The sequence below is a fragment of the Dioscorea cayenensis genome, chromosome 25, assembly GCF_009730915.1.
Source record: "Dioscorea cayenensis subsp. rotundata cultivar TDr96_F1 chromosome 25, TDr96_F1_v2_PseudoChromosome.rev07_lg8_w22 25.fasta, whole genome shotgun sequence".
Lineage (NCBI taxonomy): Eukaryota > Viridiplantae > Streptophyta > Magnoliopsida > Dioscoreales > Dioscoreaceae > Dioscorea > Dioscorea cayenensis.
The window spans coordinates 396,766-413,187 of NC_052495.1; the positions used below are offsets into that span (position 1 = coordinate 396,766).

The window sequence follows — 16,422 nt, forward strand, 5'->3', positions numbered from 1 at the left end:
AGCAGAAAAAGGTGATGCGATGTTTATATAATCAATCAACCATCTGATGATGATCCAACGGCTAGATTTAAAAACATCCCTAGAAATTGAAATCTAGGGACTTACCTAGATGATGTTTTTCCTATATATATATATATATATGTATATACGTGTTGCTAGAAATAAAAATTGATGATTTTTTCATGTGATTTTAAAAAAAAAAATTTATGTTTTTATGTTAATAATGAAATTTAAAAGTTAATGAGATAATAAAGCATTTATTTTCTAATTTGAAAAAGAAATATACAATGTTTTGAAAACTGGACCGGACCGGCCGGTCGGACCGAAAAACTGGGAACCGGAGCATAGCCCGGTCCGGTTTTGGAATTAATGTTGGCCAAATTTTGAACCGGTCAAACCCGGCCAAACCCGGTGAACCGGCCGGTCGGACCAAAACCGGATGGAACCCGATTTTTCAATTTTTTTATTTTTGTTTTATTTTTGTTTTTGTTTTTGTTTTTTTGTTTTTTTGTTTTTTTGTTTTTGTAAGAAAGGACTTAGGGCATGAATTTGCTCTTTTTTTCTTGATTTCATTATGCTCTTTGAGTCTTGATTTGTCGAAAAATATTGTTTGGATTTTTAGAACTTTGGAGTTTAGAGGTATGAGAAAATAAACAAAAAAAACTTATAAATTGTTTAAGAGGTATTAAATTAATCATACTTAGTTATAGTTTTGTTTTGAATTTTTTTTTTCATGTCTTGTCTCATCCTCACATAATTAGTAATTTAATTAGTGGTTTAATTTATGTAGTTATCATCATCCATTTATGATTAATAGATTAAGAAATAAAAGGTTTAAGGAGTTGTATTTGTTGCTTTATCTAGATTAATTATTTGAGTCTTCAACCATTTTGATAAAATCATAATGATATTAAAATAAATATTTAAGATAATTATGATTAAAAATATAATAAAGTTTGTTATTACATGTATATATAATATATATTATATATAATATTTATGATAATTATTTATTTATGACGTTATCCGGTCCGACCAGAACCGGTCATCCGGTCGAACCGACTGACCCATGACCCGTGACCGGTTTTTGGGAAGTTTTGAAAACTACGATGGGTGAACAGTAATTTTTCCCTAAGAAAAATAATTTATCAGATAATTGAAAATATTATGAACAAAATATGAAAATATATAAAAATAATAATGATAATAATATTAATATTAAGAATAAGATGCTGCATTTCTCAGATTGTGTACTTTAAAAAAATGGAAAAAATTTTATACGTTCAAACAATTAATAGTGTAGGCAGGCGATCGAGGAGGTTGATTTTTGTATATGTTATATATATAATATAATATAATTATATCTAATATTAAAACCATTAATCGACTCTAAAATTAATTTCACCATTCATGCAGTCTCCGGCAAGATTGAATAAAATTTAGTTAATAATGCATCAAAGTCCAACTTGTATATATTTATTATTAAAATCAATACAAGAAACTAATTTATTTGAGCAAGTGTGTGGCTTTATGCCTTTGTATCTCAAATAAATGATCAGAATCCCAGAGAAAAAGAAGAAAGAAAGAAAGAAAGAAAATAATAACAAAGAAATTATTTATTTAAGCTGGAGCTTAATTAACTATCATTTACTTTCTCCACATACAAAGATCGAGAAGCTGCTGCTGCAGCAGCAGTAGTAGTTCTATTCTCTAGAAAGAACACAACGGAGAACAAAGAAACACATGCATGCGTAGAAATTAAACTACTGTCTTATACCTATGCATACATGAAACACAAAAGTCTAAGCAGTGACCATCTTAATCTTCTCAGCAACAACAGCGGCAACAGCACCAGCAGAAGAAGAACCATCTTGATAAAGCCAAGTCTTAAGTCCATAAATAGCAATCCGACCAAAATACCGAAGAAGACAAACATATAGATTCTCTCTCGCTGTATATCCACCTTTCCACTGTGTATAAACTCCAGATTCATTATACCCTTGAAGAAGCAGCTCTCCATGAGACGTAAGCTCAAGGAAGCACTGTGTTGGTTCAGCACTCGTTGGCCATGTAGACCATATAGTCTTACCAGTATCATCCTTTACAGCGAGTGCACACTTTTTAGTAATAACAGTTGAAATATTGCCATTTTGAGCAATAACAACATCACCATTTGCACTGCCAGTGGCAATGTTACCAGAGAAAAGAATGTAATCTGTGGAACCAGCTGTCTTCAGTTCTTCATGGTTAAGGTCTAGGCTGGGTTTGTTCATATCAAAGAAAGTTTTAGGCGTGACACCATTGTTCCAGATGGCAGGACCGAAGATACCAAGTTTTGCCGTCTACGAATAGCAAAGCGTATCGACCGGAATAGGTCTTCTTGCCGATGGTTTGAGTGGGGGTTCGCTCGGTATCGGCGACCAGAATGAGTTGGCCGTCTTCGCTGACGAAGAGGGCACAGTATGAGGTGGTGGTGCTTGTGTTGAAGTCTAGGACGGGGATGCTGGCTTTGTGGAGGATAAGGCCACAATCATTGGATAGGGATAAAGTTAAGTCACCGTCGGTGAGGCTTTGGCCGCCGAAGAGGAGTTGGAGAGGCTGCGAGAATATGGCTTGTGTTGCTGCATGGGAGGATGATGATGGGAGGATGAGGAAAAGAATTTGGACAAGGATCAATGGGAGGAGAAGATGATGATGATGAGCCATTAATAATTGGTTTTTTGTTGGAGAGTGTGCTTAATTTATTTTTGGTTACTTTGAGTTTGTGTGATCAATTTGAGGGTGGCATGGGTATTTGTAATTGTTAGATGAAAGGGTGGCTGCTTAAGCCTGGCTGAAGGGGAAGGAACAGGTAATTGAATGATTGAGGGGTGGTTTGGTTAATTAACTTGCATTGATATATTATTTAAGTCATTACTGATCATGAATTATTCATTGATTCGTTTATTATTTTGTTATCTCAGTGGGTGTGTTGTTTGTATTAGGTGTTTGTGAGTGTTGACAGCCATGTTCTATGTCTTTATGTTTATATATTTTATGAGTTATATAGATATTCGTAATATGTATAGGTATATATAACTTTTTCTATCAATTTAAGGTGTTATAATTTAGCTAAAATGGGCATCCTTGGTAGTATTTGTCTCTACTTATTAATTGATTTTATTATTATTTTTTTTATTCAGCCACATCAATCACAATGGTCTAACGATGCTTTTAGAGAATAAATCTCATTTACCATATAATTTTAGACTGAAGAAAATACTAATCCTCCCATAAAAACCCCATATGAAGACCAATAATTAATATTAATAAATAATACTAAACCCTAATATATAATGCAAAACAGTACCAATAAATAATACTATAAAAAAAGAATTTTAAATCTTTATATTTTATGCTATTTGTGGTAAATTACCACCAGACTACTAGTAGTTTTTTTTTCAAACTGACTTAATAAATAGTTTGTGCTTGTAACTATATCAAAATACTTTTACGTATAAATAAATATTAATGATTTAACATGTATCACAATTGGGGTTTGATATTTTTTTTAATAAAAATAAAAGATATTTAGAAACCTTGGGTTAGCCCAATGATAACTACCCATGATTGTAAGTGAGAGATCTCGAATTCGAACTTCTCTAGCTTACAATTCATATTTAGGGTCCCCTATGAGTTACATGAGTGATTCACTGTCTCCCATTCGAGACGTGGTGGGAGATTATTCCCGGGAGGTCATTCGCTCATAATTAGTGATCTCTATACTGCTTTTTTTACTTTTGTCGACTTGTCGACTTTTGTCAAAAAAATAAATAAATAAATAAAAGATATTTTACAGAATATCAAAATATAAGGCATAAACAATGATATTAAAACATGGCAAGCATGTGGGTGTTGAGGATACATGTACTACAATATTTTTGGCTTTTCATTAAATACAAGGCATTTGGTTTTATAGGTCTCTATTTCTACATGGCTTGATGTGATTTGATGCACAAAAAGTCATAGTGAGTGGTCATGGGTCGTTGGTGGTAACTGTGGCGAAACAGAATCAAGAATAAGAGTGCTATCTTCAAATTAAAAATATTTAAAATATTTAAAAATTTTATACTACATGTCAGCCCATATGGTTTGCCCTAAAAAAAATTTGAAAAAAATTTTATACTACATGTCAGCCCATATTTAAAAATATGTTATCACTCAAAAATTCACTCAAAGATTAAACACACACACAATCAAACATCAAGAGAAAGAAGACACGCAAATTGGTAACCCAGTTCGGCACAACCTTGCCTACATCTGGGGGTCAGACCCGGAGAACCAATCCACTAAAAGAGGTATAAGAACAAAGAGTACAACACTCTCTCATTCTCTCAATACAAAGAATATCCTCTCAAGATTGCCCGATGACCACACACTCAACTCTCACCGAAGAGTCTCTCTCTGGTTGGCTCATTCTAAATCTTCGAGTTGGATCTTTTATATAGACGCACCGACGTCTAATACAGTTACCTCTTTTAGAATTCTCCGCGGCTTCCTAACTTAGACACCTTCCAAAGTTAGATGTTACAACAACCAGCTACAACATGGCCCATCTTACTGAACATGACTGAGTTCTACCCAGATACACCCGAATCTGCGACCTTCAACCTCCCGATTCCTTCAGACCGTCTCGTTGCAGTTGACTCGATCCGAGCTCCTCCTGCCTGCAGCTGCTTCCTTCCTCTACTCACTTCAGTAGGTTGCCCTCTCCCAAGGGACATGCCCACGAGACCATCTTACCAAAGATAGCCACCGAAGATCTCCCAATCTTCTTTCCAAACTTGGCCCAAGTTTGGTCTTACAAATGATCTTCATTTGACTCATGAAAATATTGTTAATAAACTTGATCACATCTTCATCCAAGTTTAGCCTTCAATATCTTCAAGCATGATCTTCAATCACCCATGATTGGATTTTCAAATCTCTAATCATATCTCATGCAATCTTCAAACAGTCTCCACACATGATTAGTCTCCATGAATAGTTCCTCCCCATAGATAGCTCTTGGATCTTTCTAAAATCTTGTGTTGCTAAATATGGTCTTGATGATCTCCTAAGTCTCTTTTTACCTTATTTAGTTTGTGTCTTTAGATACCTTCACACCAAACTAAACATGTTCTTTCCTTCTTGAAATTGTGTCTTCAAATAACTTCATACTAAGTTAAACTTTGTGTCTTCTAATAGCTTCATATAATTTTCATGATCTTCAATTTTTGCCAATGATAGACTATTCCTCTCTCTTCAAATAGATCTTTCTAAAAAGAAGCTCTATCAAAGATATGATTTATCATCTCGGATCTTACCAAGAATAAATAAACATACTTTAAATAAAACTTGCCTTTCTTGAAGAGATCCTTTAGACTTGATGCACTTTCCAAAAATAGTTGATCATCACATGACTTTATTGAGAGGAACATAAAAAAAAATCTCCACCTTGATCTTCATATCCCTTGAAGCTTTATTAATGTTTTGCCACATTATCATCCTAGTCACCTCTTCTTTTGATGAGTCATCACATGCAACGTCACTATCCTCTTGCCGTGTCACTACTTGGTTTGTCATATAATGTCAATCCATGTCATCAGACTTAACAATTTTAAAATAATATTTAGTAAATTACCTCTAATTTTAAAATTTAAAAATATAATATAAAAGAAAAAAAATTACAAATTATATTAAAATTGAAAATTTGAAATTAAAGCTTAACCCAAATAATTTTAAAAAAAAATCATACACATGAGCAAAGAAAAGAAAATTTTATTTCATTTAAATTTTTTTTTGTTAATTATATACACGTTCAGGCAAACATTCATTAACAACTTGATGAATGTCTTAAAATTGTATTCAAAATCCAATTAGTAAACAAATAAATCTATAAATTAGATAGAATTCTTCAACTTTTTAATTTTTCCATGCTTTTTTTTTCTACATTAATTGATCAAGTTTGGCATTTCTCGAGAGCTTAAATAGAAAATGACTGATGGAGCTAGAAATGCTTTTTAAGAGTGCCCAAATGAATGTATTTTTTAAAAAAAATATAATTTTTAAAATTTTATATTTCAATTTATAAAAAAAAGAAATTTTTTCTAAAAATAAATTTGTAATGCTATATAAAAAAATTTGTAAAAATAAAAGGATGGAAATAATAGATTTTTTGAAAATATTTTCCTTAAAAATAAAATTTTATAAATTATGTGGGTTGGTTTATTAAAAACATCTCACATTACAAAAAAATTATATAAACCTACAAAGCATCTCACTGCATATGTGATGTCTACGTTTATCAATGAAGTCATCTTGCGTGGTTCCAGAACTAGGTTATTCTTTGGTTCTCTCCTATTACAACATGACACATGTTTCCCAATTACAACATAAAAAAAATAATAACATTCTTGTCAGGATGTGACAGGAGAGAACTCAAGAATAACCTGATTCTAGAACCAGATGAGATGACTTCTTCATCAATGAACGTGTGAAAAGATTTATTTTTAATATTTCTTTTTCTTAATTAATAATGATAGTAAATATTTACAAAAAAACAATACATAATGAAAGTTCATAACAAGTAATTCAGTTCTCAAACAAGTCACAATTAATCAAAACTTAAACATTAGTTTACTTAATGTAATATTTCTCAAATTTTTTCTTTTTTTATGGATAATGACTATAAAACATCTCATAATTTATAAGGAGATATACAATTTAATGCGAGTGCATGATCAAATATAAAGTGGATGTTTCCACCGATGTAAAACTTGATTATTCTAATATCAATAACAATTATAAAGTATGGTGTGAATATGTTCAGCTAGAATTAGTGAGTTGTCTATGATTTTGGTTGGATATATAAATCAAATAATAGCTTATTGGTTTTAAAAGTCAAGATAGGCTATATCATAACTTAAAATCATAAAAAATTATTATTATTAAACTTATTTGAATATGAATAACAATATGAAAATTCTGTGCGCATAATTATTTTTTCTTATCTATCATTTTAAATTAGATAGATTTTTTTATACAATATTATAATATTAAAACATTGCCAAAGTTGTTAATAAAAACAATTCACTCGATCAGCTAAACGCAAAAGCAAAAAGAAATAAATTGAAAGGGCCACTTGTAACAGCTAAACGCAACATGGTTTTCCTCAGTCAGCACACAGGATCAAGCAATGAGGCGCTAGTAGAGTAAGGAGAGAGTAGAGAGTGAGCCCCTTTACTTTGCTCTCAGTTTGGGGTCCCTGGGCTCCTAGAGATTTTTTTATCCTTATTGTTTTGTTTTGATTCTCTGTTTAGTGTTTGTATTTCTTTTCTTGTTATAATTTTTTGTACTTTATGAGCTTTCACTTCTTGTGGATTCTTTTATGTTCTTTCTTTTAATGCATGTGATTTATCTATTTTTTTAAATCAAAAAATTATATTCAGAAGATAAAACTTTGACTTTTTTTAATTAAACGGTCTAAAATATATAAAAATTTTTAAATAAATAAAAGCAATTTTCGTAAGCTATCAAGCCGTCCTTCAAAAAATAATTCCAAATTCCAAATTATTAAAAATTTCCGGCTGGCCTCATATTGTTAGTCAACAGCTTGATAAATTATTAAATCGACTGTTTTAGGCATTACCCTAAATAATCTGATATATTAAACAAATATTGATTTATATGAAAATAAATAAATAGGAAGCATGCTCAATCGTCTGAAAAAAAATATATAAATAAATAAATAAATCCAAAAGGATCAATGCATTGCATTAAACGTGCACCTCAAATGTCCATTCGACAATTTGTCTGGCAAGTTGAGTTCATGTGACGTGACCAATTGCACACCTCTTGTTTTTTTCTCACCTAGGGCCCCAAACAAATAACATAGTGATATATAATAATTATAATATTAATGATGCTCATGTATATATATTAGAATATCATTCCATCATTCTATTCAACTACTGTTTATGTAAAAGACTAATAAAAAACAGATGTATAAGTTAATATTTGTTTATATAACACATTCTTTCAAAGTTTAATGCCTTGTTTGGGTTGGCTTATTAAAATTTTTTTTTTTTCAAATTTAGTAGAAGTGCTTTTGGAAAAAGTCTTTTAGAAGTAAGTTAATGACTTTTTTTATATTTTTGTGTTTGTATTGAAACTTACGTAAACAAAGCTGTAAAAATAAACTAAAAAGCAGTTTTTTCAAAAGCTCGCTCATGGCCCAGAACATGTTACGAACCTGCTTTCTACGAAAAGCCCAGTCTGAAAACTGTTTTTGAGCCCGGGAAGTCTTTAACTTATAAAAAACACTTCGGGTTTCAAAAGTCGATCCAAACATGTGCTCAAGTGAGGCGCATGAGTTTACCAATAAAATAATTCACACATAAAATGGAGAAATATGTTTTGCAACAAAGAAATTGAAGTATTTTATTTCACTTCAATTGGTAACTCAGTTTGGTGTAATATACTTGCGTCTACAGGGTTCTGTAAGAATCATTCAGTTAAATAAATAAGCTAAAACAAAAGTATAACCGTCTCAAGAATTTTGAAAGATAACCATTACCCTTACAAATTTATAGTTAACTCCACAATAGTATCATTAATGATCAACGTACTAAGATCTTTTTTTCCTAATAGCCCTGCCTAGCTTAACCAACCTCTGTTGGTCTCAATCATCATTAACCCAACACGTCTTTCTTCCTAATGGCACACTCCTAATTTAGCTCCGCTAAGACTACAACAAAAAAAGCATAGAAAATTTACCCCTCCATAAAATCTGCTTAATTATCTAATAACTAATGCCAACCTTGAGAATACACTAAGAATTGTTTTTTAACCCCGACAATAAATATAATATTTAGTACATATACATAAAAAAAAATCTTTAATATATTTTAAAATGTCTAATAACATAATTATAGTTAATATTAAAACTATTAATCGTACCTAGATTTGGCTCATCACGGACGGCAAAGTTAAATAAATTTGTAATTTTAAGTCCAATTAATATATATTATTTTAGGAGACAAGTGCCGCTCCACCATTCCTTGAATATATCTGTGGGCCCCAACTTTCCTTGTCCTCATTCATTTGTAAAAGCTATGAGAGCCCGGGATTCCTGGCCAAAATTATGCAAACGTTTGCATCAATTCATGAAGCTCGTTTTAAACTTGTCTTTGTTACCATCTTGTTATTGACAATGAAGCCCCAGCCTTTAGTATCCTTTCTTCTATCCTTTTAGAGAGAGAGAGAGAGAGAGTTGTGATCTCCTCCGGTGAACTTGCGGCAAACCTCTGGTGCTGAACCGTGTAGTCATAGTTGAAGGTTCTGGTGGGGTGTGATGTGGTAAGTTCACTCAAAAACTCAATCAAAGATTAAACATGCACACAATGAAACATCAAGAGGAAGGAGACAAGCAAATTAATAACCCAGTTCGGCACAACCTTGCCAACATCTGGGGGCCAGGCCCGGAGAAATAATCCACTAAAAGAGGTATAAGAACAAAGAGTACAACACTCTCTCACTCTGAAAGAATATCCTCTCAAGATTGCCCAACGGCCACACACTCAACTCTCACCGAAGAGTTTCTCACTTGTTGGCTCATCCTAAATCTTCAAGCAGGATGTCTTATATAGGCACTCGAGCGTCCACACGATTACCTCTTTTAGAATTCTCAACTGCTTCCCTAACTTGGACACCTTCCAAAGTTAGATGTTGCAACATCCAGATTCTGCACATGGCTCACTCTACTAAATATGGCTGAGTTCTAGCCGGATGCATCGAATCTGCGACCTTCAACCTCCCGGTTCCTTCAGTCCGCCTCGTAGCAGTTGACTCGACCCGAGCTCCTCCCGCCTGCAGTTGTTTCCTTCCTCAGGTCACTTCAGTAGGTCTCCCTCTCCCGAGGGATTTGCCCACCAAGGACACATGACCATCTCACCAAAGATAGCCACCGAAGATCTCCCGATCTTTTTTTCAAACTTGGCCCAAGTTTGGTCTTCCCAATTGATCTTCGTTTGCCACATGAAATATTGTTACTAAATTTGATCTCATCTTCATCCAAGTTTAGCATTCAATATCTTCAAGCATGATCTCCAATCATCCATGCTTGGATCTTCAAATCTCTAATCATATCTCATGCAATCTTCAAATAATCTCTACACATGATTAGTTCCTCCCATAGATAGCTCTTGGATCTTCTTTGAAATTGAGTTGCTAAATATGGTCTTCATAATCTCTTTGGCATGTATTTACCTTATTTAATTTGTGTCTTTAAATAGCTTCACACCAAACTAAACCTTATGTCTTCTAATAACTTCATACAAAGTTTAACTTGTGTCTTCTAAAAACTTCATACAATCTTCATGATCGTGCCAATGATAGAATATTCATCTCTCTTCAAATAGATCTTTCTAAAAAGGGAGTTCTATCAAAGATATGAATTTTCATCCCGGATCTTACCAATGATAGACAATCATACCTAAAATAAAACTTACTTTTCTTGAAAAGATCCTATAGTCTTAATGCACTTTTCAAAAATAGTTTATCATCACATGATTGTATTGAGAGGAATATCTACTAAATAAAATCTTCAACCTTGATTTTTATAACCCTCTAAATAAAATCTCCACATTGATCTTCATCACATGTCATGACATCATCCTTTGCCACATCATCATCCTTGTCACTTCTTCCTTTGATTAGTCATCTCTAGCCACGTCATCATTCTCTTGCCATGTCACTATATGGCTTGTCATATAATGCCAATCCATATCATCAAACTTAACAGCCTCATCTTATCACTCTTCCAAAGTAATCATCTAGCCTTTTTATCTTCAAAAAAATTGGGTGGTGTGGTGGTTGTAATTACTTGGGTGAAGATTATCCTTGATGCCTTATCTAGTAGTAGTTTATTTGAAGTTTATCTTACCTTACTTTGTGCTAAGGATTCGTGCATGATGTTCATGTTTAGAGCCTAGCATATATCTCTTGGAGATGATCTAAGTTGCACCCTTCTCTTTTTCCCTTCTTTTGATCTGGCCGCAACCAATTTATACAACTATGTATATACATATATGATTTATGATCTCTAATGTTTGAACACGCATACACACGTTGAATCTACATCATGGTTAGGCATGCATGCATGCATATATATATATATATATGTTGAGTTGCCTCATGGATATTTTAATACATATATATATATATATATATATATATATATAAATATGGGTTGTTAGATTGTGCATTTTGCTTTCATCTTATAGGATTTGTATATGTTGGATCTCTTGATTTTTGAAAACCCATGCCATTACCTTCTTTGTCCTAGTGGTACAAGTGTTGCATAACCCAATATGAGCTGCCTCTAAGATATTTTAGTAGATACTTTGGGTGTATGTAGGTGGTGACCTTAGCTTAAATGCAATGTTTACTAGTCAATTATTTGTTGCTTAAAGTTCTGTATATCTTGGTTTCCTTGTAGGCATTATAGTATCGAGGAAAAGTTGGTTTTACCGTAGGACCTCTTCAAGAGGGGTTTATTATTGTTGTTCGGATTGGGTTGGAATTTTGTCTTGTACCAAGTAAGTAATTCACACATATTATTTTGACAAGTTTTAATTGCAAAATTTCTGATATTATCTGTTTATATGTTTTAAAAACTCCCAAGAGTGGGAACTTGCAACCATTTTGTTTAACGGAATATTTGATCATTTTTGGGTTTTAAATTTTGGAATGTTTTGGAAAGTTTGCAGTATTCTTTCAGTGACTTCTAGTATATGGATTTTGAAAATGTAGAAAATCCTGAACTTATTAGTCTTCAAAGATATTTTGTTATGAATATTGTAAGTGGTCTACTGATATCTTTTGTATATCATTTCATTTTTATTTTTTGTCCTTATTTTTGGGATTTTTCTGAAAATATTGTTATGTTGAACATCTAATCATCTTTTAAATATTTGTTTGGTCATCCATTTGTTTATAATATCTGTGTATTCTTATGCACTAGGATTGTGATCATGTTATGGTGTGATGATAAGATCAAAGTTCATGAAGTTAAGGTATTGTGAATGCCATATATGTTTTGAAGGATGTATGTTGATTATAGATAATGTGGAATTGATGTCCAAGTTGACGTATAGGTTCTTGGAAGAAATGTTAGTATGGGTGAATGTCAGAAGTGAATAAATGGGATACTACAACCATGAGGCAAGATTGAGTCTTGAAATTTCATGTTTTGATCTATTGTCTAGGATGGGGATAGCCTCTCCTTGATGATATTATTACTAAAATTATAAGGATGCATTTTGGAAGTAAATTAGGTCATTTGGTGGTTTAGAGCTTAGAGACAATATTTCAAGGGTTATTGTGATATATTCCTACATATTTGAGACCTTTACACTATATGCTTCATGCTGGGAATTTACTAGAGTTAATTTGCAAGTTATGATAATAAGTTGAGTGGAAATTGAGACTTGTATTTGGAGGTCATAGAGATGGAATTTGTAGAAGATTAAATTTAAAAAGTTGTAATGATTTGTTTGATCTATTTATGTACTAAATTTCATCTTAATTGGGTCGTACACTCTATGAGATACGATCCATTCTATTTTTCGTGTCCTAAAAATAATATTGTATAGACCTACAGATTTAGAGTCAAATTCCGGACTTAATAAGTAAAATTAGGTAAAGTGCTCAATATAGAAAATATTCCTTCTTACCCTGACCTCTAATCTGCAAAATTTCAAGTTTATTGGATTTGTAGATTAGAAGTTACGATTTATTAAAAGACTTGTGCAAGATGATGTCTCTATAGAGAATCTTAAGGTTTAGCATGATTTTTCTCACTTCTGGAGACAATTTTGAGAAGGATTTAACAAGAAAAAAAAATGTTTAGGATTGTCGTGAGTTTTGTTCTGCAAAATATCTTTGCAATTGTTAGTATGATCTTGGAGTTATGTGTTGTGAAATGAAACATGTTAGAAGTGATATTATGCCGAGACCTTGAGAGTATAAATTTTCAGGGTGATTGGTTTTTATTTGATGATTTATTCAATTATTATATTTTGTAAATAATCTCTGTTTATTCAATTATTTTTCCTAAAGTGGTATTTTGAAATTCTATATTTTCATTTGCATGAATACTTGAAAAATATCTGTGAATATATTCTATTTTATGGCTTTGAAATTTGTCTGAATATTTTGGGATCTCCAAATGAGCGATATGCAACCATGTCAGTGGAGGGTTAAACCCTGACCTTGTCGACAAGAAATTATGGAAAAATGAGACTGCAGTTTCGCACTGTGTCGAGTTCGGTGAAATAATCAACGGCCACTTGATATTCAGTCTCAAGTCACTGAGGATAAATAAATAATCTCTGTTATTCTAGCTCGGGTCACCGATGATAAACAAATGACTTCTGGCATTTATAGTGAATTTGAAGACATACACTTGAAATCTGTTATTTTTTGGCTTTGCCCTTTTGAATTTTGATTTTTCTGCAAAAACACAAATATTTGTCCTGCCTTGATTTATATCGTATTTCTGGGTTTTGAATTCCGATAAATCATATTTGGAAATATTCTTTTATTAGAATATTTCACTTTGTATTTTGTTTAAATTATGTTTTGAAGACCTATGCTCATTTCTGACGAATTATTATTTGGAGTTATTAAATATGGTATTCTTTTGATTTTTAGTTATCTTGAATAGCGTTATTACTCGAGAACTATATCTCTGTTGAATTATTTATTTTGTATTTGTTTAAACTATATTTAAACTTTGAATTATTCTTAATATTTGAATTCAAGATTCATAAACCCTGTTGTTTTAAAACAATTTCTGGATTACTTACTAGTGCTAGTGAGCTTATGGATTTTCTTTAAATTTTTTTCAGATCAAGAGTGATAGACCAGCTTGGATCTTGAAAGATTGTCTGTAGATGTTGTCTTTCCTGTTATAAATTTTTGAGTTCTTGTCATTGTTTATCCCTATATTCTTGTATTTTGTATTTTAGATTTCTATATCCCGGTATTGTGTACTTTGTAGAGTCTGTAATCCTGTAACTCAGTTGGGTTATTATAGATTTGCCTATCCTGAATCATATTCTGAGGACTTGCAGGCCTATGGGGCTCACACCTTGTTGGTCTGAGGCCGTTTGTCTCCGCATCGAGTCCAATGAGCTGGGTTCGGGGCGTAACAATATCAATATAAAATATATAATTTAAAGTTCAAGAGAAAAAAAGAAGAAGTAAGATAATAATATGAAGCAAATTAATTTGCTTTATTTTTAAGATAGAGCAAGGTTACTCATGCACACAATTCAAAAGCAGCAGTAACATCTGTATGCTCTACAACTAGGTATATAGCCAATTGATCATACAAAGCAAGAAAGAACATAATACAGTAGAAAGAAGCACACGCGTACAAGCTACTTTTATATATATAAACATGAACATCTCCATAGTAAAAGCACGTCTAATTAAATTGTCACCATCTCGATATTCTCAACAACAACAATAGAAGCAGCACCAGCAGTAGAAGAAGAACCATCATAAAGCCAAGTCTGTTAGAATTAATCTTGTTATTGCATTTAGGACCCTATGTTATTTATATATTACGTTTAGGCAGTGTTGCATTTATGCATTTAAGTTTGCAGTTATGACCCTCCTTGTTTTATAAATTGCATTTGTATTTAAAATTATGTTAGGATTATGTTTAGATAAGTTTGTTAGTTTGAATCTTTTTAGTTTCTTGGTGGCTAAGTAACTTAGTTTGAATTCAGTTATCAATATCAATATAAAAGATAGAAAGGTGGGGAGTTTTTGTTGATCGCGTCAAAATTAACTCATCTTCTTTGAGTATTCTTTGTATGTTTTTCTCTGATTTTCCTAAGAGCCAAGTCTTAAGTCCATAAATAGCAATCCGACCAAAATACCGAAGAAAACAAACATATAGTTTCTCTCTGGCTGCATATCCAACTTTCCACTTTGTATAAACTCCATATTCATTATACCCTTGAAGACGAAGCTCTCCATGAGACGAAAACTCAAGGAAGCAATGTGTTGGTCCAGCACTCGTTGTCCATGAATGCCATATAGTCTTATTAGTAGTACCATCCTTCACAGTGAGTGCACACTTATTAGTAATAACAGTTGAAACCTTGCCGTTTTGTGCAATAACAACATCACCATTCGCACTACCAGTGACAATGTCACCAGAGAAAATAATGTAATCTGCGAACCCTGTCTTTAGCTTTTCATGGTTAAGGCCTCTGGTGGGTTCGTTGATATTAAATAAAGTTGAACGCGAGACACCATTGTTCCAGATGGCAGGCCCGAAGATACCAAGCTTGATGTCTACGAATCGCAAAGCGTAACTCTCGGAGTAGGCCTTCTTGCTGATCGCTTGGGTGATGGTTCGCTCATTATCAGGAACCAGAAGAAGTCGGCCATATTGGTTGACTAAGAGGGCACAGTATGAGGTGGTGGTGCTCGTGTTGAAGTCTAGGACGGGGATGCCGGCTTTGTAGAGTATAAGGCCACAGTCGTTGGATAGGGATAAAGTTAGGTCACCGTCGGTGAGGCTTTGGCTGCCGAAGAGGAATTGGAGAGGCTCCAAGAACATGGTTTGGGTTTCTGCATGGGAGGATGATGGGAGGATGAGAAGACTTAGGGAAAGGATTAATGGGAGGAGATGATAGTGATCAACCATTTGGTTTAGTTGGTTTTGGTTTCTTAATTTGAGTTTGTGTGAGCTTGAGGTGGATGTAATTAAGGTTGCATAAATATTTATAGATGGAGGGAAAGGGGAAGTTGTATAATTGAGGGGTGGTTTGGTCAATTTACTTGCATGGACAAATGGTGACATGCTTTTTTTTTCTTGTCAATTTATGGTGTTGTATTTTTCTAGAATCTTGTAAAAATTATTAAAATGAATAAACCATAATTTTATTGAAAAGAAAACGGAGCAAAAACAAAAAGTACAAAGTGAACTAGCAACAAATAGTAAGGGAAACAACAACAAAAAGATAGAGAGTTATCACCAAAGTAATAAGCTTCTAACAGCAAAGCAAACTAAAAAAGCCAACAAAAAACAAGAACAAAGAAAAACAGAAACGCAGCTATGAAGACGAAGTCCGCCGGAAGGAAGCAAAGGTCTTTATCTGCTGTCAATTTAAGGTGTTGTATTTTTCCTGAATTTGTGGTCCTTGTTTTTTTTTTTTTTACTAATAATTAATAGATATGTGATTCTAAAATATTTAATTAATTAATTTTTTTTAACATTTGTCACTTTAGTACACACTTATACCTGTTAAGTTTGTTAACACTGGCTTGAAAAGATTCCGATGGATAAACAACATATTTTATATTTTAAATTAATGAAAA

The 16,422-nt window shown here is 32.6% G+C and overlaps 1 protein-coding gene across 1 annotated transcript; it reads right to left on the reverse strand.

Moving 5' to 3' along the window:
- Window positions 1–1,802: 1,802 nt before the first annotated feature.
- LOC120253013 lies at window positions 1,803–2,706 on the reverse strand. The gene is made up of 2 exons (XM_039261248.1): window positions 2,422–2,706; window positions 1,803–2,342 (listed from the first exon to the last, which is right to left on the reverse strand). The coding sequence occupies exons 1-2, from the start codon at window positions 2,704–2,706 to the stop codon at window positions 1,803–1,805; spliced, it is 825 nt and encodes a 274-aa protein (XP_039117182.1).
- Window positions 2,707–16,422: the final 13,716 nt, after the last annotated feature.